At 34.9% G+C, this 27,828-nt stretch overlaps 1 protein-coding gene across 6 annotated transcripts in view; it reads right to left on the bottom strand.

Moving 5' to 3' along the window:
- Positions 1-27,828, bottom strand: part of FAM185A (family with sequence similarity 185 member A) — a 70,532-nt gene that overhangs the window by 32,310 nt on the left and 10,394 nt on the right. For all 6 annotated transcript variants that reach the window (XM_078060051.1, XM_078060053.1, XM_078060050.1 and 3 more), the window contains exons 3-5: positions 27,296-27,388; positions 21,492-21,630; positions 9,990-10,031 (exon numbers count right to left, since the gene is read on the bottom strand). In XM_078060051.1, coding sequence (XP_077916177.1) covers positions 9,990-10,031; positions 21,492-21,630; positions 27,296-27,388 — 274 coding nt within the window. The remainder of the gene's footprint in view (positions 1-9,989; positions 10,032-21,491; positions 21,631-27,295; positions 27,389-27,828) is intronic.

Consider the following 27,828-nt stretch of genomic DNA (forward strand, 5'->3'; position numbering starts at 1 on the left):
TGTGGCCCAGAGACAAAAATACTTAATATCTGGCTCTTTACAGACAAAATCTGCAGACTCCTAGAGCAAAACATCTTGTTTTGAGGAAATAAGCTCTCCCCTGCTCTCCCCCCTCCAAAAAGTAAAATTTAATTCTGTTTAAGACAAAGAGATTTACCAATTTACTGAAATTAGTTCTTTTCCTAAGGCCTTAGTAGTATACAGATAGATATTAAATTCTTGCTTATAGAAATAAAAAAAGTTGTCTTAGGGTAGTTCTAACTTTTCACTGACCCTGACTGCTCACTATTTTCTAGGGGTAATGGAGATGCTTCCACCAGATTTATTAAAGTGAGAAATAGCACATTATCAAGTATATAACTAGGACTTTGCGGACTTGCTTAGATTATGTCACCACATTTTTGTTTGTTTAACCTCCTAAGCTGTATGTTCCTATTAAACAAAAAATTAGCAGTGTTTGTTTGCTTATAAAGGAGCACAAGTGGGTTCTTGAAAAATTGTATGATATCTCTTGCTCTGGGTGTCAGCAGAAATGGGATGTATTTCCACAAATCAGTAACTTTTAGGTCCAGATATATTCAAAGTAAAAAACCTATAACAGGACCCAAACAACTTTGAATTCAATTTAAGTTTTGGATAATTTTTGCTGTGCTCTGCCCTCTCCTCTTTTCCCTCCTTACCTTTTCTGATTTAATACTCACTATAAGTGTACACATATGAAATAATAGTACAATGTTTTATTTTTTTTTTTTCGTTTAATAAAATGTGAAGGGGTGCCTAGGTGGCTCAGTCGGTCAAGTGTCTGTCTTTGGCTCAGGTCATGATCCCAGGACCCTGGGATTGAGCCCCGCATTGGGCTCCCTGCTCAGCGGGGAGTCTGCTTCTCCCTCTCCCTCTGCTGCTGTCAAATAAATAAATAAAATCTTTAAAAAAAAAAAGGAACAATATTATATATGTGTACTGGTTATTTCTCTTGTGAACTGCTTGTTCATGTTTGTCCATGTTGTCACTGAGTGTTCCTTTTATTTTCATTTGTCATAAACTCATACACACACACCCCTATGTGTGTGTATGGATATATATCAGATAACTTTCTAGTTTGGTTACTTGTCTTTTATCCGGATTTATATTTTATTTATACTTAAAAAAAAAATCAGCCAACTGAGAATTATGTACCCAGTGATAATATCCTTCAAAAAGAAGACAAAATAGGACACTTGGGTGGCTCAGTTGGTTAAGGCTCTGACTCTTGACTTCGAATCAGGTCATGATCTCAGGGTTGTGAGATCAAGCTCTGCGTTGAGCTCCATGCTAGCCATGGAGCCTCTTAAGATTCTCTCTCTCCTTCTCCTTCAGCCCCTCCCTCTCTAAGAAAAACAAACAACAAACAAGCAAACCCAAGAAGGCAAAAATAAAGACATTTTTAGATTAAAAAAACTAAGAGAATTCATTGTTAGCAGACCTAGACTATAACAAATGCTAAGGAAATGATACCAATAGTAAACTCTTATCTTCAGGAAGAAATGAAGAATACTGGAAATGGTAAATATATCTAGGAAATAGAATACTAGGAAAAAAATTATTTTCCCTCTTAAATTCTTTAAGATACATGTGATAGGGACGCCTGGGTGGCTCAGTTGGTTAAGCATCTGCCTTCAACTCAGGTCATGATCTCAGGGTCCTGGAATAAAGTCCTGCATTGAGGGGGGGGCGCACCTGGGTGGCTCAGTCATTAAGCGTCTGCCTTTGGCTCAGGTCATGATCCCAGGGTCCTGGGATCGAGCCCCGCATTGGGCTCTCTGCTCAGAGTGAAGCCTGCTTCTCCCTTTACCACTCCCCCTGCTTGTGTCCCCCTCTCACTGTGCCTCTCTCTGTCAAATAAATAAAATCTTAAAAAAAAAAAAAAAGTCCTGCATTGGGCTCCTTGCTCAATAGGGAGTCTGCTTCTTCCTCTGCTGCTGCTCCCCCTGCTTGTGCTCTCTCTCTGACAAATAGATAAATAAAATCTTTAAAAAAAATACATGATATTATACGTGATAATATAAAGCAAAAATCATATCAGTATATTAAAGGATTTATAATTTATGTTGGTGTAAGACAACCTATACTACAAAGGACAGGAGTAGGTAAATGAATCTATTTGACATAATATGAAGTGGCATAATATTAATTCTAAATAGACTGTGAAAAGTTAAGTTTCTATAGTGAAATCACTAGAAACTGCTAAAAAGTAATGCAAAAAGGTATAGCTAAAAAGTCAAAAGGAAAATTAAAATGAATTCTGAAATATATCGAATTAATGCAAAAAGAAGAAGAAAAACAAAAAATAGAAGAGACAAAATAAAATAAAGTGGTATATCCATATCCAACCATATCAATAATTATATTAAATGTTAATGGACTACACCCTCCAATTAAAAGACAAAGATTTTGCAAAATGAACTTCAAAAAGTAAGTGCCAACCATGTTGTTTACAAAAGATGCTTTTTAAACATAAAGATAGATTGAGAGTAAATGAATAGAAAAATATACCATGCTAACATTAAGCATAAGAAGGCAAGAGTGCTTTTATTATTACTAATATTAAGCATAAGAAGGGAAGAGTGTTTTTATCATTAGATGAAGTTAATTCAGGACAGAGAGTATTACTTGAGATAAAGCAGGGCATTTTATAATGACAAAAGGGTTAATTCATCAGGAAACCATAACAATCATGAATATGAATATCATAAATAACAGGGATTCAAAAGCTAAATGAAAGCTGACAGAATTCATTGAAAAATTTGACACTTCTCTCTCAGCAACTGATAGAACTAAACAACAAAAATAATTTATTATATTATACACTCATTTCAAAGGCATGTGATATGAAAATTTACAAGATAAAACCATATGCTGGGTGATAAAATAAATTGCAATAAATGTAAAAACAACAACAACAACAACCCTGAAATCACACAAAGTATTTTCTCTGACCAGAATGGAATTTAATTAGAAATCAATAAAATAAGAGATCTATAAAAATCTTAAATATATGAAAATTCAACAACACACTTCTATGGATCAAAGAAGAAATGAAAAGTAAAATTAAAAATCCTCTAAAGGATGATTTTTAAAAATGCAACATTTCATAGAACTAGAACAATCCTAAAATATGTATGGAACCACAAAAGACCCCTAGTAAAGCCAAACAGTCTTTAAAAAGAAAAGCAAAACTTCAGGTATCACAATTCTAGACTTTAAGTTATATTACAAATCTGTAGTAATCAAATAGTATGGTAGTGGCACAAAAACAGACACATAGATCAATGGAACAGAATAGAAAGCCCAGAAATAAACCCACAATTATATGGCCAATTAATCTTCAACAAAACTAGAAAGAATATCCGATGGGAAAAATACAGTCTCTTCAGTAAATGGTGTTGAGAAAACAGGACAGCTACATGCAAAAGAATGAAACCGGACCACTTTCTTACACTAAGCACAAAAACAAATTCCAAATGAATGAAAGACCTAAATGTAAGACCTGAAACCATGAAAATCCTAGAAGGGAGCACAGGCAGTAATTTCTCTCACATCAGCTGTAGCAACATTTTTCTAGATATGTCTCCTGAGGCAAGGGAAATAATAAAAAATTAAACTATTGGGACTACATCAAAATAAAAAGCTTCTGCACAGCAAAGGAAACAACCAATAAAACTAAATGGCAACCTACTGAATGGGAGAAGATATTTGCAAATGACTTACCCAATAAAGAGTTAGTATCCAAAATATATAGAGAACTTCTACAATTCAACACCAAAAAAACAAATAATCCAATTTAAAAATGGGCAGAAGACATGAACAGACACTTCTTCAAACAAGACATCCAGATGGCCAACAGACACATGAAAAGACGCTCAACATCATTATCAGGGAAATGCAAATCAAAAGCACAATGAGATAATCACCTCATACCTGTCAGAATGGCTAAAATAAAAAACACAAGAAACAACAAGTAATGGTGAGGATAAGAGAAAAAGGAACTCTCTTGCACTGTCAGTGGGAATGCAAACTGGTGCAGGCACTGTGGAAGACAGTGCAGAGGTTCCTCAAAAAATTAAAAATAGAGCTACCATATGATCCATCAATCACACTAGTAGGTATTTACCCAAAGAATATGAAAACACTAATTCTAAGGGATATATACACACTACACATCCCCGTGTTTAGTGCAGCATTATTTACAGTAGCTAAATTATGGAAGTAACCCAAATGTCCATCGACGGATGGATAAAGAAGATATGGTATACCATAGAATATTATCCAACCATAAAAAAGAATGAAATCTTACCATTTGCAACAACATGGTTGGAGCTAGAGAGTATTATGCTAAGTGAAATAAGTCAGTCAGAGAAAGACAAATAGCAGATGATTTCACTCATATGTGGAATTTAGACAAAAAAAAATGAAACAAAGAAAAAAGACAAATGTAAAAACAGACTCTTAACTATACAGAACAAACTGATGGTAACAAGAGGGGAGATAGGTGGAGGGATGGGTGAAATAGGTGAAGGGAATTAAGAGTACACTTGCCATGATGAGCACTTAGTAATATATGGAATTACTGAATCACTATATTGTACACATAAAACTTATTAAAGAAATCTTGCCACTTGCAACAAGGATGGATCTATGTTGGATCCATACATGGACCTATGTAAAGAAAAAAAAAAAAGAGACAAACCAAGAAATAGACTCTTCATTATAGAGAACAAACTGATGGTTACCAGAGGGGAGGTCTGTGGAGGTATGGGTGAAATAGGTCATGGAAATTAAGGAGGGCACTTATCATGATGAGTACTGGGTGATGTATGAAATTGTTAAATCACTATATTGTACAGCTGAAACTAATTTAACACTACATGTTAACTACACTGGAATTAAAATAAAAACTTAATTAAAAAACACTAATTAAAAGGTATATATGCACCCCTATGTTTACTGAAGCATTATTTACAATAGCCAAATTATAGAAGAAAAAAAAATTGCAACATTTCAAAATGTGGGGAATACACTGCTTTTAACAGACTTGTAATTTAAATGCTAATATTAACAAAGAAAATCCCCCAAATAAAAAAAAAAAGTCTACAATCAATGACCTAATGTTTTACCTGAAGAAGCTAGAAAAAGAAGAGCAAGGAAACTCAAAGTAAATAAAAGAACATAATAAAGAGAAGAAATCAATCAATACATTAGAACAATAGAGATACTAAGTGAAAAGTTGGTTCTTTGAAACGATTAGCAAAATTATAAAGTCTAGCTGTATTAATCAAGAAAAAGAGAATACAAGTATCAATATCAGGAATGAAGAGGAAAGAAGTATCCCTATACAGGGCGCCTGGGTGGCTCAGTCGTTAAGCGTCTGCCTTTGGCTCAGGTCATGGTCCCAGGGTCCTGGGATCAAGCCCCGCATCGGGCTCCCTGCTTGGCGGGAAGCCTGCTTCTCCCTCTCCCACTCCCCCTGCTTGTGTTCCCTCTCTCGCTGTGTCTCTCTGTCAAATAAATAAATAAAATCTTAAAAAAAAAAAAAGAAAAGAAATCCCTATACAACCTATAGGCATAAAAAGGAGTATAAGGGAATACTTTGCACAACATTATGTGAACAAATTTGACAATTTGATAAAATAGACAAATTTCTTGAAAATACCACTTACCAAATGTAAAACCAGATAAAACAGAAAGTATTAATACAATAATAAAATATCTATTAACTTATATAGTCACTTGATTCTAGACAAAGATGCTGAAATAATACATTGGAGAATGAAAGATTTTTCAACAAATGGTGATGTAATAACTAGAACATCCATATGGGGGAAAAAATCTTGATTCCTAACTCACACTAAACACAAAAAATTAGAGATAGATCAAAGGTGAAAGCAAAAATTGTAAAGGTTCTAGAGGAAAACAAGAGAACAGCTTTATGATTGAAGGCAGAACAAAGATTTCTCAGGACACAGAAATCAATAACCATAAAAATAATCGGTAAATCAGACTTCATCAAAATAGAAATCTTCCCATCAAAATACACTATTAAGAAAATGAACAGGCAAGCCACAGACTGAGAGGAAATATGGAAACACAATATCTGACAAAGGGTTGTTCCCAGAATATATAAACAACTCCTCCAATTCAATAATAAAAAGACAAATAATCCAATTGAAAAATAAATGGGCAAAAGATCTGAACAAAACTTCATAAAGAAAGATATACTAATAACCAATAAGCACATGAAAAAGTACTGAACATCATTAGTCACCAGGGAAATGTAAATTATACCATAGGAAAACCACTGTACACACACCAGAATGGGTAAAATTAAAAGACTGATAATAAAAATGTTGGTGAGGATGTGGAACAATTAGAATTCTCATACACTATAGAATGAAGTGTAAAATATAACTTTAGGGAAAAGACTGGTAGTTTATCATGCATACTCAAATCAGCAATTCTATTCCTAGGCATTTACCCTAGAGGAGAAAAATACATACATATAAATGTGTATGTATTTTTATATATACATATGTATATTTTATATACATATATATATAATCCATATAGCTCTCCATAAAATGACTTGTCTAAGAACGTTCATAGAAAATTTGTTTACAATTGCCAAAAACTAGACACAGCCCAGGTATCCATCAACAGAATAAACAAATTAAGCTTTCTAGTTGCCTGCTTGAACTTCTACACCCTTTGGTACATTACAGAAAAACATCTTGGTTGCTCTTTTAAAATGTAAATTATATATTACTCCCCTGCTAACACCTGTTGTAGTTGGAATTAAGTCCCTATTCTTACAATGTCTATAAAGTCCTATGATCTAGCCCTCACTTAGCTCATCTCCCACGACTCTCCCCAAGTTCTCCTTCTATACCTTGAAAATGTAGATTCATTCCATTTTCAGGGCTTACACTGGCTTTTCCTCTATCTGGGGAGCTCTGCATCCAGAATTTTATGAGCCTCTTTCCCATTATTCTGGCTTTAGTTCAAATATCCCTTCTTCAGACCCTCCCTGATTGCTAAATGCAGTAGCTTTCTTTTCCCTACTCTCTATCCCATTTCCCTCTCTTACTTATTCATTGCACAATCTGAAGTTATCTTTGGTTATTTACATGCTTATTGTCTTTCCTCTCAGGCCAAAGGTGAGCATGGAGACTACGTCTTGTTGATCATAATATTCCCTAGTACCTAAAAGAGTTCCTGATAGAGAGTAGGTACTCAATAAATAGATGTTGACTAGTTACTGCTATACTCAAGACTGTCTTCAAACATTAACACAATGTTGAGAGCAGTAGAGACATAATTTATATCTTTATTCCAAAGTCTTAATAGAGATATTGAAAGAAATAAAGGAATATATGAAATGAATATTTCCTTCACAATTAAGGTTAAAACATAGTGGCTTACTAGTTTTATATTATAGATAATAAACCTGAAGAGGAAAGAGAAGGATAGTTTATTGAATAACTATCATTCATTGGGCTGTACTTTAGACCGTTGACCCTTGAACAACACAGGTTTGAACTGTTGAGTCCACTCATAAGTGGATTTTTTTGGACAAATATACAGTACCATACTATACATCTATTTTCTCTTCCTTATGATTTTCTTAACATTTCTTTTCTCTTGCTTACTTTATTATAATAATACAGTATTTAATATATATAACATAGAAAATATGTGTTAATTGACAGCTTGTATTATTGGTTAAGGCCTCTGGTCAACAGTAGGCTATTAGTACTACGTTATTTAATATCTTCACAACCTTGTGTATATAAGTGGTATCCATTTTATGTGTGAAAATGCAAACTCAGAGAGGCTAATTTGATCAGAGTCACACAGCTAATAGGTGGTAGGACCAAAATTCACAATCAAATCTACTTCTAAAGTCCATGTTTTTCCATATTACAACAGATCAAAATATGGTAACTTAACAAATGTATACATTTTCTCTTATTTTAAGAGATTCTTCCAAAATAAAACTCCAAATTTATCAACCATGTTTATAAAATAAGAATTCAACCTTTATTTACCTTCACATATTTGTGGATTTTTAAGAACCTAAAACTACAGACACAATTTATGTTTTGCTAAAGAAAATTATAAAGGTCATTAACTACTTCTATAATTGTGGTCAATTATATTTCTTTCTTTTTTTTTTTTAAGATTTATTTATTCATTTGAGAGAGAGAGAGCAAGAGAGAGAGAGAGCATGCACACATGCAAGTGAGGGGAGAGGCAGAGGGAAAGACTCTCCAAGCAGATTCCCTGCCAACCACGGAGCCCAACACAGGGCTCTATCCTACGACCCCAAGGATCACTACCCGAGCCAAAACCAAGAGTTGGACGTTCAATCGACTGAGCCACCCAGGCACCCTTATAATTTTCTTAACAGTGGACTCAGGTCATTTTCTTTGAGTGGACAGAGATTTATCTAAGAAAAAAAAACATTTTGTCTGAAAATCCCTCTAGTACTTAATAGTGGGAAAAAGAAAAAGTTCATATAGAAAATTAAAAAGAATTCATAATGTTAATCATTCATACAGAATTTGAAACCATCTTCAAATATATACATTACTGCTATTACAATTCTTTTCCAGTATGGATAAATAACCATTTATTTCCAATTTTAGAGAGAATGGTTTTCCATTTATGTTCCCATATTTACATCCAAGAATAACACTAGCATTATTGTATTATATCATATTACAAGTATTCCTCAAATTCATATCTGCCTAAAGGGCCTTCTAGTTGGTAGTGAAATTCCCTGTGCCTCCCAATTTGCAACATTCTCCTCCTTTTCCTCCCTTGCCTTATTGCTACAAACTCTGCCCATGTCTAGCATTTTCTCTCCCCAGCGAGCTCAGCTTCTCACCACTGTACCTTTTTGTTCACACTAGAAATTTCCCTTACCATCCCTAGATGTGTCCTCTGATGAAATGGCCTGAACAGTCAACAGTAAGCTTGATTTCCCACCGGAAACAGGTAAATCCTTCTGTCATGTCTTAGTTAATATGATTTAAAACTATCACTTAAGAAGCCTTTATTTTCAACTTAATCTCTCACTGAACAAAAAAGTTTCAATCTCTTGAAAATTTTAAAAAAGATATTACTTTAAGCCAGAAAATTCAGGAGTGATGGTGAAAAGGACTATTGAACATGTTCACTGTTTCAATCAGTACAAAGAAAGGAAAAATGTAAACTGTCAAAAGGACAAAGCCGGGAGGCCCTGGGCGTTCGTACCGGCAATAAGCCACAGCTTCCCCACAAAGATCTTAGTTTCCCATCTCCACCCCCAACCCTCTAAGACCTAAAAACCACCACCACTTTTAGGGTTTAGAGTGCGCCTTTGCCTAATAGGTAAGCAGGTGCTACTTAGGACAGAGGAAAAACTCTATCTAAACTATTTGGAAATCTGAACTTTTTCTCCCACAGGCACAGCATCACATGTAGTGATGAGGTCTAAGGTACCATTAGCCACTATTAGTTCTGGCTTAGGATTAGAACAATAATAAAAATGACTATTATTTATTGAATCTTTACTATATGTCAGACACTGTGCTAAAGTACTTTATATATATGATCTCACTTCTTCCAATAACCCTATATGATAGGTACTTAACTACTATTTCTTTCAGATGTGGAAATTGAAGCACAGAGAAGTTATGTAATTAGCCCATGTATAGAAAGTGATGAAATCAGAATTCAAACTTTATTGATACCAAATCTATAATTAGACATTTATAGGATGATGAGTCAATGAATTTCCAGAAATAATTTTATGTATTCATACATTGGGTCTACCTATATTTGACTTGCATATCAGAATCCTATTGGGTTCATCAGCTAAACTTCAGATTTTATTTACCCTAATAAAATATCACAAATATAGCTATTTTTTAAAGGATGCAAAATTTACCAACCAGCAGCTTAGTACATACCTACTGTGATATTACCCATCTTGCTTTGTAATGTTATATTACCTGTAAAAGAAAAAAAAAAAAGACAATTTTATATATTAGGGATAATTTAGAAAGAAACTGTTATATAGTATTCTAAAACATGGTTGGAGATCCATAATATTATTTAATAACATTGTTATTGTTGTTGGCAAATTTTCTCAGTATTACAAATCTAGTAAGAGATTTAGCTGCAACTCTGAAATAACTAGCTTTAGTCATCTATACAAACTCTCTTCCTCTATTCCACCTTAAGCTTCTCTAGCATAACTACAAAACAAACCACCATACTTTCTGTGAAACATGAAAGAAAAATACTTCTATAACCCATAAATGAAAAAGTTACTTAAATGTACTTACTTAAATGTATTTTCAACATAAACATCACTATATTTATCAGATCACTCAAAACCAAATTTTGAACCAACTAACACTAAAATAATCTATGGAAAAAAGTTATTACTGTTGTTTTTCAGGTCACTCTGCCATGTCTGCTAAAGTAGTTTCTGTGCCAAGAGTTACAGAGTTTGGGGCAGGAATAATGAACACATTGAAGTATGACTAGCAAAGAAAAAGGCTTCAGAGGTTCCTGTCTTTAGATGAAAATATACTTTTCCAGGACAAGAATAGGATATTGCAACCATTCTCCCCAGCCCCCTTTCCTCTAATACCAAAATTAGTAGGATTTTTCTTCATATGTGTATTTGTTTGTAGAATTACTCCTAGACCCATACTACCTATGTTTACTGCACTGAAAATGTAAGCAATGTTGCCTCTTCTACCATCATTCCAAAACTACATTAAAAAGTAAAGGAATAGCTTTTATCTCAGAAATAATCTAGGGTAAGTGGACTCATTTACTTAATTTCTTGCATCCCTGTAAATACTGACATGTATAAGTACCTGAGCAAAAGCAAACAAAACACTTGATTCATTTGTTCAACAGTTAGATGTACTTTGATTGCAAAAATCCCTCTAAAAGTCTTATATTCCATCATACTTCATTTGAGGATATGAACAAGGGGTACATTTGTGTAGGAATAAAACTTGGTTTGTATGGAGAAATTAAGCTCCTAAAATTATTTTCAAGTCTCAGTAAGTTACAAGGTTGTAAAGATTCTTTTAAATGTGTTATGTAAATATTATTTCACTGGTGTGCTCTAGACACTTCCAATTTTCAAATCCAGTAAATGCAGATTCACCATCACATGCAATTAGTGGCCAAAGATCACATAGATTCTAAGATGGCTTTCAATGATCCCTGCCTCCTGGTATTCATGTCTTGTATAATTTCCTCCCATTATGTATAGGCTGTACCTAATAATCTGCTTTTAACACAGAAAATAAGGCAAAAGTGATGGGATGTTGCTTCCAAAATTAGGTTACAAAAAGATTCTGGTTTCTGTCTTGCTAGCCCTCTTCTGCTCTGAGGGAAGCCAGCTAGCCATGTTGTCAACTGCCCTATGAAAGAAGCCCACTAGGAAGGAACTAAAAAAGGCCTCTAGCCAACAGGATCTGACCTGAATTCTGCCAATAACCACAGGAATGAGCTAGGAAACCGACTGTCCTTTGGTGGAACCTTCAAACCGACCCCACAGCCTCAGCTGACACTTTCATAACAACCTCATAAGAGGTCTTGAGGCAGAGGAGCCAGTTAAGCCACACCAAGATTCCTGACCCATTCGAACTATAAGACAATAAATGTTTGTTGCTTTCAGCTGCTAAGTTTTGAGGTAATTTGTTACACAGGAAGAGGTAACTAGTATAGATGTTGAAAGATGAAAGTGGGGTACTGCCATAATAAATACCTAAAAACGTAGGAGTAGCTTTGGAACTTGGCAGTGGGTAGAGGTTAGAAAGATTTTGAGGAACATGTTACAGAAAGCTTAAATTGCCTTGAACAGACTGTTAGGAGAAAGCTGGACTTTGAGTATTCTTCCCACAAGGGCTCAAGAGGAAGTGAGGAAAATGTTTTTGGAAATTGGAGAAAGGAGGATTCTTAAAGATTTTTATTTATTTATTTGACAGAGAGAGAGATAGCGAGAGCAGGAACACAAGCAGGGGGAGTGGGAGAGGGAGAAGCAGGCTTCCCGTGGAGCAGGGAGCCCGACGCAGGACTCGATCCCAGGACCCCGGGATCATGACCTGAGCCGAAGGCAGACGCTTAACGACTGAGCCACCCAGGCGCCCCGAAAGGAGGATTCTTGTTAAGTAGTTGTAGAAACTTAACAATGCCATTATCTTCAGTAATGTGGAAACTAGGAAATGTACCTTAATGAACATTTAAGTGATTTAACTAAGATTTCCAAGCAAAGTTAAAGTGTTGTGAGTGCTACCTATTTTTTTTTTTTTGCCACTTACTGTAAAATGCAAAAGAAGAGAGATAAACTATCTAAAGAAAGGACTGTTAAACAAACAAACAAACAAAACCAAGACACACATAGTTTTGAAAATTCTCAGCTTCTCAAGATGGCAAAAGACGTTAAAGTCAGGACTAGCTTCCCAACAGAGTTTGAATCCAGGGCATTGGCAGTACATGGTCTAAAAATGAAGCTGAGGGGTGACTGCAAAACCTCTTTTTAAGACCCCAGAAAGATCAAGAGTGGTACTTCACAGTACTAATCAATTATACAAAAAGTCCTTTAAAAAGATTAAAGGTGTGTTTCATAGATCCTCTCAAACAATAGACACTCTAGAAAGCTTGAGTACATTTTACCTCAATATCTCTGCAGAAGTCCACATTTTTTAAAGAGATTCTTAGATGTGGCTTTTATCTTATGGAATAAACCCCAACATGATTCAGAGGAGGCGGACAAAACTTTTGAGAGAATAACAGCAGCAAACACTGCTAAACTGAACTGAAAGGAACAGTTACAGTACAAAGTAAAGAGACCACTGGGCTTCCAAAATTCTACTGTCAGGAAGCAGACTGAGAAAACCACTCAGATGCAAAATTTCATGATATATTTCATGAAAAAGGAAGAATGACTCAAAGGGAGGACAAAAACTCAGAGGGCAAAGCCTGAAACCCTAAAAAATTATTCCCAGGCCTTTTGATATAATCAAGGAAACTCCAATGTTTGCCCACCCAAATTTCAAAATCATTATGGACCGGTGACCCCTTTGTGCCTCTCATTTTCCCACTTTTGAACAGGAAAGTCTATAGCAATTATCCTATACCTGTCCCATCAGTGTATGTTGGGTGTATAGGTGGTATGCATGGGGGTGGGAGGGGGGCTAGATAACTTGTCTCTTTAGTTCACAGGTCTTCAGATTCAGAGAAATTGTTCTTGAGGAATTGTACTTAAGCAACTATACTTGAAGAGCCTCACATACACCTTGATCTGTTTTGATGAAGAGATTCTGGACTGTGATGTGGTGCATAATGGGATAAGACTTTCAGGAAACTTGGAAGGAAGGGAGTGTATTCCGCATGTGGGAGGGACATGAATCATTTGGGGGAGGGGCCAGAAGACAGCCTGGCCATCCAAGCCTTATAGGATATCTGGGGAAATACACACATGAAAAGTTAAAATTTAGTATTTATAAATAATTATAAGTGAAAGTCATAAGCAAACAATATGTATTAGTCGCCACGGCCATTCAGAAGACACTAAAATGACCTGATATGAACAAGGAGAATAGTCATAGTAGAGATATCACCAGAGCTGAGATTTGAAATATGGATAAAATTTGAGTATGTTGAGGGGGAAGGATTTTCTGGGAAAAAGAATTACATAAACAAAGGTAAAAAGGCAGAACTACACATGCTAGGTTTAAATCATACAAATCAGTTAAACTGAAGCAATTAGACAAGTCTATGAGGATGGGGATCATGGTTTCTTATTTAGCATTATATCCTAAAAGCATAGTACAGTACCCAGTACATAGTCAACATTATTTTTTAAATGATTTTTTTTTTTTTATTGATTTGAATGATTTTTAAATGTTCAAATTTAGTTTGGAAAAACAAGTGAAGAGCAACCTGTAGAAGAACCATGGGGTGCTAGTCTACTGACTTTATCATCCTAAATTGAAAGAGTCAGTGAAGAATTTTAAGATGGATAACAATAAGAAAACCATGCTTCAGGGGCACCTGGGTGGCTCAGTGAGTTAAGCATCTGCCTTCGGCTCAGGTCATGATCCCAGGGTCCTGGGATCGAGTCCTGAATCAAGCTCCTTGCTCAGCAGGGAGCCTGCTTCTCCCTCTGCCTGCCACTCTCCCTGCTTGTGCTCTCTCTGTCTCTCTCTCTCTGACAAATAAATAAATAAAATCTTAAAAAAAAAAGAAAGAAAGAAAACCATGCTTTAGGGAGTTTAATCTAATGTAAAACAGGACTTCCACTCAGAATTCTCTTTATTGCTTCTACCTCCTGAATACTTCAAAAATAAGATGAAGTAGACCACTGATTTTTATGATTTTTAACTATTAGTAAAGAACTATGACAGTTTTATAGTCAGTCATTTAGCTAGTGAGTCCAGTCACTCACTCAGCAAGGCAAAAGAGCTTTATTATCTTATACTAGTCTCAATGAATTCTATAAAAATTTGCTATTTTTTTAAATGAAAACATGGTCTTTCTCAAAAGCCAATCATTAGTGCTCATCATGAAAGTAAAGTGATCTCAAAGAAAGTTATGGTTCCTACAGCCGTAAGAAGTTTTAGATCTATTAAAGAATGAGGACTAGTTCATATTATAGTGGCACCTAGAGTCTCAGACTACATCTCTTTTGAATGTTAAGAATTCTATATAGTAAAAGCAGAGTGGAACAAGAAAAACTATGAAAATGAGGAATATTTATAAAGAATATTTCAAAATATTTTTGTCAATGCTAAACTTCTATTTTATTTTATTTTTTCAAAGATTTTATTTATTTATTTGACAGAGAGAGACACAGCGAGAGAGGGAACACAAGTGGGGGGAGTGGGAGAGGGAGAAGCAGGCTTCCTGCTGAGCAGGGAGCCCAATGCGGGGCTCAATCCCAGGACCCTGGGATCATGACCTGAGCTGAAGGCAGACACCTAACCGACTGAGCCACCCAGGCACCCCCGCGTTAAACTTTTAAAGGAATAAACAAAAAATATAGTTTCAACTGATATCAAAATATTTAGAAAACTCTACTCTAAACAGAAATATTCCAAAGTTGTTAGAATATACAAAATGGACCTCTTACTTTAAATACTTTGTGGAATAAGGCAGAATATTTAAAAGGACTCAACTCAACCAAATAGGCATTACTGGCACAGTTTTCTACATTTTGGTTCTACCTATTTCATCTCCAATCACTAAAAACAATAAGCAAATCAACTCTTTGAGAGGAGTGGATCTTCGTAAAAGCCTTCTCGGCAATAAAGCACATGCCATGTGGTCTGTAATAACTATGTGTGCTTACTCTACTCTCAAGTTATGCAACTTCTCCACAAACCCTAGTGTTTGAGAAAATATACTCCTTTTCTTAGCTAGTAATTCTTCATTCTAGTATGGTCAGAAGAAAAAATAAGCTATCAATTACAGATGAACATTAGTTTATTTTTCTTCACTAAAAGAAATCTGATTATGGTTTTAAAAGCACATATACTCTAACAATCCAAACAGAGCAATCAAATATCCTTAAAGGTTAAATTCTTTTTGTATTTGGGGGGGTGGCAGGGAGCAGGAAGGGAGGCACTTGCTATTTGTAAGCCACATGCTAAATGCTAATATAGAGATGAATAAAACATGATCCTTGCTCTTGAGGAGTTTATAATTAGGCAAAAATGTATGGGTCAATGGAAGGCCAGAGATGAGGAGAATATGCTTTAGCTGAGTATTGAAAAATTACTAAAAGTCAATGAGGTAAAGAAAGGTGGGAAAAGCATTTTAAGAAAACTATCAACAGAATGATCATATAGTCAAAGGCTCTGATCAAGGACTCCAAAGTATAAAACAGGTAAGGATATATATGGGAAAGTAAGAGATTATGTAATTCTGGAAGGGAAAGCATAGGGTCCAAAGAGGGAAATGGAAAGTTAGGTACATCATTGAGGCAATCGGAAAGGTTTGAATAAGAGAATGCCATGTTCAATGTGCGTTTCTCATAAACCACCACAGGCTACAGTAAGGAGGATGGATTTGAAGAAAGCAAGACTGGAAGCAAAGTTATTGTCAGAGTTGAAGCAAGAGATGACAAGAATCTGAAATAGAATAGTAGAAATTAGAAAGAAAAAGATGGGATAGATTGAAGAAATATTTAGGTGATAAAACCTACTTAAACTTGGTGATTAATTAGATGAGTGGGAGGTGAGAGAGAGAGGAATCTAGGATTACTTCGAGATTTCTAGCTTGGGGAGTTTGGTACATGGTAATATCAGAACTGCAAATGTAAATAAAGGAGGAGAAACACATTAGGGATGAGGTTTGAGGGAGGGGGGAAAGTAAGAGAAAAGAAGTTGGAAATGTTGGGTTTGAAATGCCTGTAAAGATCCAATTAGCTACATCTATCAAGCGGATGGATGTGTAAGTCAGAAGTCAGAGCTAGAGATATAAATTTGAATTATCAGAATGTAATAGTAGTTAAGATTCAAAAGTATATAAGCTGCCCAAGAAAAAGAAAGAAGCAAAGGAACAATAAAACAGGATGAAATCCTGGAGAATACCCCAAGGGGTGGAAAAAAGGAGGAACTCATAGAAATTTGAGAAAGATGAATTATAAATATAAAACATGAAAAAGACTGCCAGTGCCCACTAATATTTGTGTGCTTTTTTCCTGCCTTAGAATACTGCTAAATTCTCAATCTCAGCCTCTTGCAATTTGATAGAGTCATTTAAAATATTCTGGCTAGGGACACCTGGGTGGCACAGTTGGTTGGGCATCCAACTCTTGGTTTCGGCTCAGGTGGTGATCTCAGGGTTGTGAGACTGACCCTGCCTCAGGCTCCGCGCTCAGTGGGGTGTCTGCTTGAGACTCTCTTTCCCTCTCCCTCTGCCCCTCGCCCCTCAACCCTGTGCGTACACACATGCTTTCGCTCTCTCTCGAATAAATAAATCTAAAATAAAATAAAATATTCTGGCTAAAAATATATGGCAGAATCAGCTTAGTTTCTGAAATTTTTCCCATCAACCTCTGATCTCTCTTCCTTTGGTGGAAGCTTGGAAGCCACACAATGAAAATGGCAGCATCACCTTTACAGAGAGAGCCAAGTCCATCTAAGGAGCTGAGTCCAAATACTGCATGTATCACATGTCTAAATCCTGAAAAAAAAATTTATGCTGTCTGTACCACAAAGTAAGCAGTAATTCCTTTCTAGTATTTATATAAAAAAGTTTGAAGTGTCCAGAGTCAACATTAACATAACATTATCATATGTCAAAATGATAATCAAAGCAAAACTTTACAACAGACTTAACAATAAATCCTAGAATTTAAACAAAGCATTTTCAAGAACTTCATGAAAAGTTCTATTTAATCCAATAAAAGCTTTTCTTTTGAAATTTTATATTATTTCTGACTTCCTAAATTCACATGGCAGATGTACAAAATTCACCAGTGACTACATGTCATTTCTTAAAGCAAAATGGGAATTTACTTACGAAATTCTGGTATCAAAGTTATCAACTGTGCTTGTATAGCTAATGGAACTTTTATTTCTGTGAGTTTCTAAATCCAAAGTAGTTAAGCACAGAGAAAATGAGAGAACTAATACTCAGCAATTTATTTATCAATGTATATTCCCAAAGAACCTAGCATAAGACCCTAAGTTACATGGGGAATCTAAACATTTAAAGTGCACTTTTGGGTGCCTGGGTGGCTCAGTCGTTAAGCGTCTGCCTTCGGCTCAGGTCATGATCTCAGAGTCCTGGGATCGAGTCCCACATCGGGCTCCCTGCTCGGCGGGAAGCCTGCTTCTCCCTCTCCCACCCCTCCTGCTTATATTCCCTCTCTCACTGTGTCTCTCTCTGTCAAATAAATAAAATCTTTAAAAAAAAAAAAAGCAATAAAGTGCACTTTTATTAATCACTTATTCCAAATAATAACATAAGTTAAATATAAAATGCTGAAACAATGGTCATGAGTATGCCTACATATTAAAAACTCATTAATTGTTTAAATTATATTATAAATAAAAACCAACCCCAGCAAACCATTTCAAGGAAGCTTCTGTTTCTCTCTAAAGAGTTAAGAGACTACATATATTTATATTTTAAAAACATATTTAGTAGAATACATATACGTATATGTATATCTTACATATACATGTATAGAATTCTTTTAAAATAAATATTCAAATAGAATATAATAAAATGTAATTCACATAGAATCTAATTTTTGATAATTTAGAAGAAAATCAAGAGAATAAACTGTTACAAAATTTTATACCTAAACACAAACTGTCCAACTACCTATTCTCCTATTAGATTGCCAGTGCCAGGACAGTAGAGAATATTTGTTGGATCATGAATAAACCAGTTTCTTTTATATTAGAAGGCACACATACTTAATAGGTATGATTCAACCAACCTTACAAATAGTAAATATTACCAGTCAATTAGCTTTACACATTTTCTTACCTAGAAAATACAGTTAACTATGCTTAAAAATTCCATTTGGAAAAACATTTATGATAGATTTTTTCCTTTCTACACATAGGGTCAATTTGGAAGGTCAGAAAAGACAAGATTTTTTCCTTTCTACACATAGGGTCAATTTGGAAGGTCAGAAAAGACATACTACTGCTTTCATGATCCCTTTTACTGGGCATCCTCTAAGTACTTAGCATTATGTTGGGTATTGGTTTGCCATCAGGGTATATAAACAAAGAGAAAATATAAACAAGATATAAACTTCATGCTCTCTCTTCCTTTCATAGAAACCTTAGAAACCATACACTGAAGATAGCAGCAGCACTTTTATGGAATGTCTAAATATCTCCATGGAGCTAAGCTGAACCTGACCACTATACAGAACGTCCACATTTTTTGCCAGATGTCATAAGGCATAACAAGTATTACTGAAACTGGAGTTTACAAAATAGAACATTGCTGAAGTAGTCCATCTGTGCTGTAGCAGTCTGCCTAGAGAAAACATCTCTAGAGCATGCCAGGAAGCCCTCAAAGCAATGATGGTATTTGGGTTCACCCTGGCCATTACACAGATTTGTTTGAACACATTAAACATCTCCTGGAAGGTCAAGAAATCTGGACCAAATCCTTGCTCTTCCACTAATTAGCTTGTAATTGAGAGCAAACAATTAGACATTTTAAAGTTTTGTTTTCTTCTTTTGTAAACAGCTAATTGTCCATTAAGTGAAAGGGGCTAGCCCACTGAGGCCCTCAATACATGTTTGCTCTCAACTTGCTTTCAAACCATCCACCTACCAATACCAAAACCCCCAAACTCATATACTTGGTAAATCTATCAAAAGACAGGTATTGCCATCATATTTGTGGTTAAATAAAAAAAAAAAAAAAAGGCTTTTTACAACATCTGTATGTTGGGTTAAAAAAAATCTACTTGAAAAAAAAATCAGCTTAAGCCTTGCTTAAGAAAAAGGAAGCCAAACTAAATAAATCCTGAACAGGCAGGTCTTAGAATGCATATAGTTCCCAAATCTGTTTTCTGTAAGTCAGATGTTTAGAGGGAGTGACATATTTCCCCGTAAAACAAGCTTTAAGATTCCCAAGCCAGCTTGTTTAAATATAGCCAAAATATAATTTATGTTAGATGACCATCACCATTTAGAACAAAGAATTCACTGCAATATATAGTCAAAGTTCCAGCTTGGGATGATCCCTGGAAGATACCTCTCCTTACTAAAATCCCTGTAGCTACTGAAAAATTAAAGCAGAGTGTGGGCCAAAGCCCAGATGGGGAAAGCAGGGTTGAACACCAGGGAAGCTTTTCAACAGTGGCAACTGGATCAAATTTTCCCTTCCCTTACTTCTTCTCATTGCTGTACCAGTATTACAAATAATGAAGACCATGAGTTCTTTAAGGATAGAGATCAACTCCTGCCCAACTATGTATCCTTGGTGTCTGAAAATCTGGCACACAGTAGGTGGTCAATATATGTGTTGAATGAATCAATAACTACAACTGCAGTGAATTCTGTAATTCATCATCTAGAACTTCTCCATACCTCAGGGCTTATTTTCCTAGCTCATGGGAGTACTGCTGGCAGACAGCCCTCAGCTGTCAGCCCTCTTAGGGAATTGCCTCAGCTGAAAAGAGTCATCTTGGCCTAAGATCATACTCCTTTCTGGGGCATCTTGCATCTAATGATTGGGGATATAAAGGTCCAGCTTTCCTCACCTTGACTTGAGACAATTCTGAGGATGATCCCAGCTTCAGAACTCTCCCCTTAGGGTTACTGAGGCTGCATCACAGTCCAACTTCTCCAGTGGAAGTTGGGCCTCCTTCCTTTGCATGGCATTGGTCCCAAGACACCTCCTTAGTAAATGTGCTGCACTCTAATTTCCATTCTAGAGTCTGCTTTCAAGAAACCCAACCTGAGACTACAGCCCAAAGAGGATCTAGGTCTGACCCAAATTTAAACTGCCCAAGGAAAGGTATCTGACTTCATATTAAAGGTCAGTAAATACAAAAGGCTTTACAAAGGCTAAGGAATGAATTCTTTTATCCCTAGCAATTTGTTTTCCATTTCAGCACTTTAAGTAATCAAAATTAAGAGACCTAGAGTTTTGTTAAGGATACTTCAAAAAGGTGCATCTGTTTACTATCATGTAAGCTATTAATGGAAAACTGTACCAAATTCAATTCTTATCTAACTTAAAAGAAAGCAAAAGAAATTAAACATTAATGGATTTAGTGTAAATATGGTATAAAACACTGCAAAGAACAGTGCTATTCTTTTTTTTTTTTTTAAGATTTTATTTATTTATTTGAGAGAGAGAGAGAGCACAAGAGCAGGGAGCAGGAGAGGGAGAAGCAAATTCCCCGCTGAGCAGGGAGCCTGATGCAGGACTCGATCCCGGGACTCCAGGATCATGACCTGAGCCGCAGGCAGTCGCCCAACCAACTCAGCCACCGAGGAGCCCAAGAACAGTGCTATTCTTATCATAGGTGTTAATCAACATCTGACTTGGTAAGGAATTGCTTTTCTACTAAAAGCTACTCAATATATTAAGTACAGTACTTTTCACTGTCATTAACAGAAAGGCAATGCTAAATAAAAGTCATTATTAAAATATGAAGAGTTACAAATTACCAGAACTATTCAAGGCCTAGCTTAGCAATAAATAAATAAATAAATAAATAACAAAAGGAAATGCATTAAAAATCACAATTACTATTACCTTCAAATATAACAGCATATTTAATTTCTCGCCAAAGTAAAATTAAATAGCTTATGAGTCACTTTATGTTTTTTTAAAAAGATGATTAGTCTGCCATTAATTATTTAGAGGGTAGATCCTTCTTCGACTACAGAGAAATTAGAAATTTATGTTATATGGAATGGAGATGTATTAGGCTTCTGTCATCTTACCATGAACACTTCCTAATGTAATATCTCCAGCAGCAGAAGATAGAAATGACGATTCCGTATAAAGATACTTGGCTTCCAGCAAACCATGTTCAGCAGATATATTAACAGTACTTCCTTGCAGTTTATCTATGGTCACAGTCTATTAAGAGAAAAACTCAAAATCAGTTCATTATATGTGCTATGGTGAGCGCTGTGAATTGTGTAAGACTGTTGAATCACAGACCTGTACCTCTGAAACACATAATACATTGTATGTTTAAAAAAAAAAAGAAGATAGCAGGAAGGGAAAAATGAAGGGGGGGAAATCGGAAGGGGAGACGAACCATGAGAGACTATGAACTCTGAGAAACAAACAGGGTTCTAGAGGGGATGGGGGTGGGGGGATGGGTTAGCCCGGTGATGGGTATTAAAGAGGGCACGTACTGAATGGAGCACTGGGTGTTATACGCAAACAATGAATCATGCAACACTACATCAAAAAACTAATGATGTGGGGCGCCTGGGTGGCTCAGTCGTTAAGCGTCTGCCTTCGGCTCAGGTCATGATCCCAGGGTCCTGGGATCGAGCCCCGCATCGGGCTCCCTGCTCAGTGGAAAGCCTGCTTCTCCCTCTCCCACTCCCCCTGCTTGTGTTCTCTCTCTCGCTGTGTCTCTCTCTGTCAGATAAATAAATAAAATCTTTAAAAAAAAACAAAAACAAAAACTAATGATGTAATGTATGGTGATTAACATAATAAAAAAAAATCAGTTCATTATAAAACAAAGACTGGTAAAAAGCCAAACTGGTACCTACAGATTTAGTGGGCAACTACCTAAAAAGTTACTACCCAGTACACAATCACTTTACTGACTTTAATTCCCTGGCTCCCTGTGAGCAACAGTGTATTGTCTGTGGAATATGGAATAGACCCATTAAATTCCTTCGTTTATTTAGAGCTTCTTTAATTTCTCTTAATAATGTTTTATGTTTTCTATATAGAATTCTTCAGCTTTTGTTACATTTATTCCTATTTGGTATTTTCTAAATGCTATTATAAAAGAACTCTTTTTTTAAACTTCATTTTATCTTAATTGGCTTTTGTATTTGCTCTTAAATCCAACAACTTCACTAAACTCACTTACTAAGTCTAATAATTTACCTGAATTTAAGGAAGCTTTTCTACATGCATAACTTGTATTGCCTGCAAGTGATAGTTTTATTATTTCCTTCCCAATCCTTATATTAATACTGTTTTTCCTGCTCTGTCCCGCCTAACTATCTGGCTCAGGTCTCCAATTCAACAGTGAACAAAAGCAATGAGATAGTAAGCAACCTAATCTTATTCCTGTTCTCAGAGGGAAAACTTACAATATAGCATCATCATTAAGATGTTTGCTATATCCTTTAGATCCTTTGTATCATATCCCTTCTATTTCAAATTTGTTTCATCGTTACAATTGAAATTATAAATAGGTTTTTAATTTTATCTGGGGTTTTTTTTTTTTTTGGACTATCAGATTTTCTCCTGTCATCTGTTAATATAGTGAATGCACTATTATTTCTACAATTTTTCCACATTAAATCTAATAATAAAATAGGTTTCTATTGAACAAAATGAAAAGAATTTTGTATTTATTCCTAAGCTTCCCTATCAAAATTTAGCATGAATTTGTTTCAAATATTGAGCACAATGTAAAATGAAGATATCTACTTAAGGATTCCAAATCATCTCTATCAAATTTTAAACGTGTTTTATAAGTGTCAAGTGAGTGTTTATATAAAATTGTTGACAAAAACTGAATCACCAGGAAGGCATGTTACAGTTTTGCCCAGGATAAAGAAAGATCATTGCCCAGGTTTAAAGAAAGATCATTGTTTTTCAATACATCATCAGCACAACACCAGTGTCATTCATTCCTAATATGTGCTTCAAAAACTGTTAAAAATTCAAAATACTATTTAATAAGAACTGAGTTTCAAGAATACTAAAATTTAGAAGTACAAAAAAAGAGAAAGAAAAGCACGCACAGGTCCCACTGGGGAGCAAATCAGAATGACTTCACCCTCCAGATTTGAAGTATGTAACTTTTTTAACTTTTATTAAGCACATAATATATACCTAGTTGCTTCTTATCTACAGTTTCGTTTAAGCTGATTATGGATTCATAGGAATTTTTACTTTAAATTTAGTTTCAATAAATCAGTCAAAAAAAGATATTTTACCTACATTCATTCAGATTTGTGAGAATACAAATGTTTTGCATTCCTCGGTGTTACAGTACAGATGTAAAATTCCTGAAAAACTTTGTCCTTTACCTACAAAGTTTCTTCACGAAAAGTTGCTTTATGCATGGTTTCAAACTCACCAAGCACTTCCATTAAGCAGACAACAACTCTAGGTTTTTACAGATAACGAGGCTGGTTTAGGGGATAAAAAAAGGATACATATTGAAAGAATATTTGAAAGTTGATTAAATTGGCAAAGGGGCACTTTTGATTAGATTCTCCCCAAAACCAAATAAAGCCTTTAAGAGACTTTGTATGAGTATCTGGAAACGGTCAAGGATTTACTTTTTTCATTAAATACTAAATATTTTACCTTGTAGAAAACTAGAAAAATATCCTCCCCTGCTGCATCAAAGCAAATAAAAGCAAGTGAAAGTACAACACCTTCCCCACTACAATGATGTAGTTATTTTAGCCAATCATTCCATAAAATTAATTTCAAAGAAATTCAAAATTCACTGAGTACCACATATAATGCACTATATCAGATACTAACTAGAAAAATTAAAGCTAGGACACCATAGTTTATAGCAAAATGCTGAGGCTCTTGCTTATAGTTATTAATGCTAATGGAGCAAATAGTCATAAACAGACTCTTTGGATTAAACTGTATAGCTTGCTTATTAACAGAAGTAGCTATTTAAAGAAAGATCAAAAAGTAGATCCAAAAATTAATACGTTCTTGATAGAGATATTACTATAAATTAATTTTCTTTTCTACACAAGAAGGAAAATTTTTCATAAGTTTAGTTATTATAAATCAACATTATATATAATGAAAATCACACTTTAAGGAAGCACTGTGGCTTTGTAGCCCAAACTAAGAGAGGTCAACTGACAACTATGTCACCAGTTCATCCAAACATCAAAGGAAATGAATTTCTATCTTCTCTGTGCCAAACTTAGGATACTAAAATTAATGATACTATTTAAAACAGCACTCCATTTAAAATGACATATTAAAAATGCTGTTAAATGTTTACAGTACTCATTTGTTTCTCACAATCTTGCTGAGTAGGAAAAAGAAACAGTATCAACTTTATGTTATGAATAATAGAACAAGTCTCAGTAAAGTTAACTGGCAGATCTAGGACTAGTCATCTTTCCTGTGTTTCATTTACCTTTATCATCATCATTATAGTAAACACTGTATTAGAGTTAACTATGTGCCAGACATTGTTTTAAGTACTTAATCTGTATTAAGTGATTTAATCCTCATAACCCTCTGAGTTAAGTCCATTACTATTATTCCATTTCCCAGAAAACCAAGGCACACAGAGGTTAAGTAACTTGTCTGAAGTTAAAAAGCTTAAGTGAGGGGTGCCTGGGTGGCTCATCTGGTTAAGCATCTGCCTTTGCCTTTGGCTCAGATCATGATCCCAGGACCCTGGGATGGAGCCCAGCTTCGGGCTCCCTGCTCAGTGGGGAGCCTGCTTCACCTTCTCCCTGCTTGTGTGCTCTCTCTCTCTCAAAGAAATAATAAATAAAATCTTAAAAAAAAAATTAAAAGATTAAAATAATAAATGAATGAATGAATGAGTGAATAAATAAATAAAAAGCTTAAGTGGCTGAGTCCGATTTGAACCCAGGTAGTCTGCTTCTCAGTTCTGTGCTCTTAACCAATTCATTACGCTACCTCTCAAGTATCTATAGCACACCTCTGTGAAAGCTGTATATTAAGAGTTAACATATCATAAGCATTTATTTTATATAAAACCCCACAAACTTAGAAATAAATTTTAAATATTAACACTACATATAATATAAATAGAAATAAATATCCAGATTAATTCTTTAATAAAACACAAAACTCAATCAGGAAAGAAACAAAATAGTATAATAGAAAGCAGGAATAAATGAATATTCAATAAACCATGTAAGTTGGAACAAATAAATAACTTAATGAGTGGAAAAGGTGGCCAAAATGTTCAAAATAGCAAATAATGAAGAGATGATTTAAACTTTCCTTTGAAATGTTTATTTGAATGTCAATATGTAATATTCTGGTAACTTAGATCATTTCAATTAACATAAGCCATCATTTAAAGGACAGTTTGAAGGAGCTGCAAAGTTGTCCAATTTCCCTTTTGCACTTCTAAGCCCACGGCAATCCAAGGGGTGAAACTAAATGCCATCTTAAAAGAGCTGCCAGTTAGGCCACACAGTATCTTTCAATACTTTCCTAGTCTAATGAAAAGGATGAATTTAAATGTTTGGGCTTAAAAGTCTCCCACAGGTTCTAAGACAAAGGTGATGGGAAATAAAAGTGACAATAGTAGAAACAATTACTGTTATAATCTACCTTGTTTAATTATGCCAACAATAATCTATCTACAAGGGCGCCTGGGTGGCTCAGTTGGTTGAGCGACTGCCTGCGGCTCAGGTCATGATCCTGGAGTCCCGCATCGGGCTCCCTGCTCAGTGGGGAGTCTGCTTCTCCCTCTGACCCTCCCCCTTCTCGTGCTCTCTCTCTCTCATTCTCTCTCTCAAATAAATAATTAAAATCTTAAAAAATAGTAATAATAATAATCTACCTACAAGATATAACTCATCCTCACCAACTACCTGAGAATAAAGCTCAGTAGAGAATCTAAATTTATAATGAAAGATTCTTGCAAATTGTGTAAGTGTAAAATAAAAGGTGAACTAGATCTTTCTCAAAGATTTAAAACATTACCCATAATGTTAAAAAAACTGTGACAATTTATACTTCAAAATTATAACTATATTCCTAATACTATGCTAAATCACAGAAAGCAACAAAAGTTACTTAAAAAATACAAACTATTTCGGGGCGCCTGGGTGGCTCAGTCGTTAGGCGTCTGCCTTCGGCTCAGGTCATGATCCCAGGGTCCTGGGATCGAGCCCCACATTGGGCTCCCTGATCGGGGGGAAGCCTGCTTCTCCCTCTCCCACTCCCCCTGCTTGTGTTCCCTCTCTCGCTGTCTCTCTCTGTGAAATAAATAAATAAAATCTTAAAAAAAAATAAAAAATAAAATAAATAAAATAAAAAATACAAACTATCTCATAGCAACCAAAATCTCTATGGATAATAAAAGCTTTTGGAGAGTAGCGATGCTATCTAATGGTGCCACCTTGTGGAAAATACTGAAGAAAGTTGAGTTTTGAAATTCAACCTTCAACTGTCCAAAGGAAAAGTAAACAGGTCTTGCAAAAATGCTCAAATAAATCTAACACATAAAAAAAATTTAATCCTAACCGTGGCAGTAATACTCAATGATCAGGTTTAATCCATGATCATAAACATCCCTTCTGAACTTGAATTAAATATTTAATATTTAAAGATGTTATCAATTCCAAATAAATCAATACCTGTCAAAAGTATTAAATCACAAACTAAAATTTAAGTTGTGTAATACTTAATCACGTCAATTTCAAATTTGAATTTACTAATGAACTAAAGTGCCTAAAAAGGTGAGAATGTTATGCTACAAATTTTGTAGAACCTACCTACAAACTACATGAGCCACCTTGAAGCAAAATTATAATTGCTAATAAAAAAAAAGTTTCAATCTTACACTTTTATCTGATGCATGAATATCTATATTTCCATAAACTGTTCCCAGACAGATCACTTTGCCTCCTTTTGTTTGAACATGTAATTTTTGACTCTGAAAGACAAATACAAAAATATAGAGAAAAAGAATAAATTTGATGTAGACTAATAAAAAAATTCCAACATTTTATAAATTTCTTTTTAAATAATAATAAAGCAGCAAAAGGAACCAGGAATAAAACAGAAATGCACTGTTTGGATAATAACATCAACTGGGAAAGAACATCAACTGCTGTTAAAGGGATTAAATAAGCCATCCGTACTCATTAGAGAAAAAGAGTAGCTTCACTGAAGAAGGGTCTGGGAATATAAGATCACTGTGACTGGCTAACTAAACATAAATGTTGAGGAAGATGATAATAATTACTATTACCGTTCATCGTTATTAATAATTATCATTATTAATAACAATAATAGTTACCATTACTTGACATTTTCTTTGTACCAAATACAGTGTTCAATACTTTACATGACTTATTTAATCTTCACAACAAC

The sequence above is a fragment of the Halichoerus grypus genome, chromosome 12 (genome assembly GCF_964656455.1).
Source record: "Halichoerus grypus chromosome 12, mHalGry1.hap1.1, whole genome shotgun sequence".
NCBI lineage: Eukaryota > Metazoa > Chordata > Mammalia > Carnivora > Phocidae > Halichoerus > Halichoerus grypus.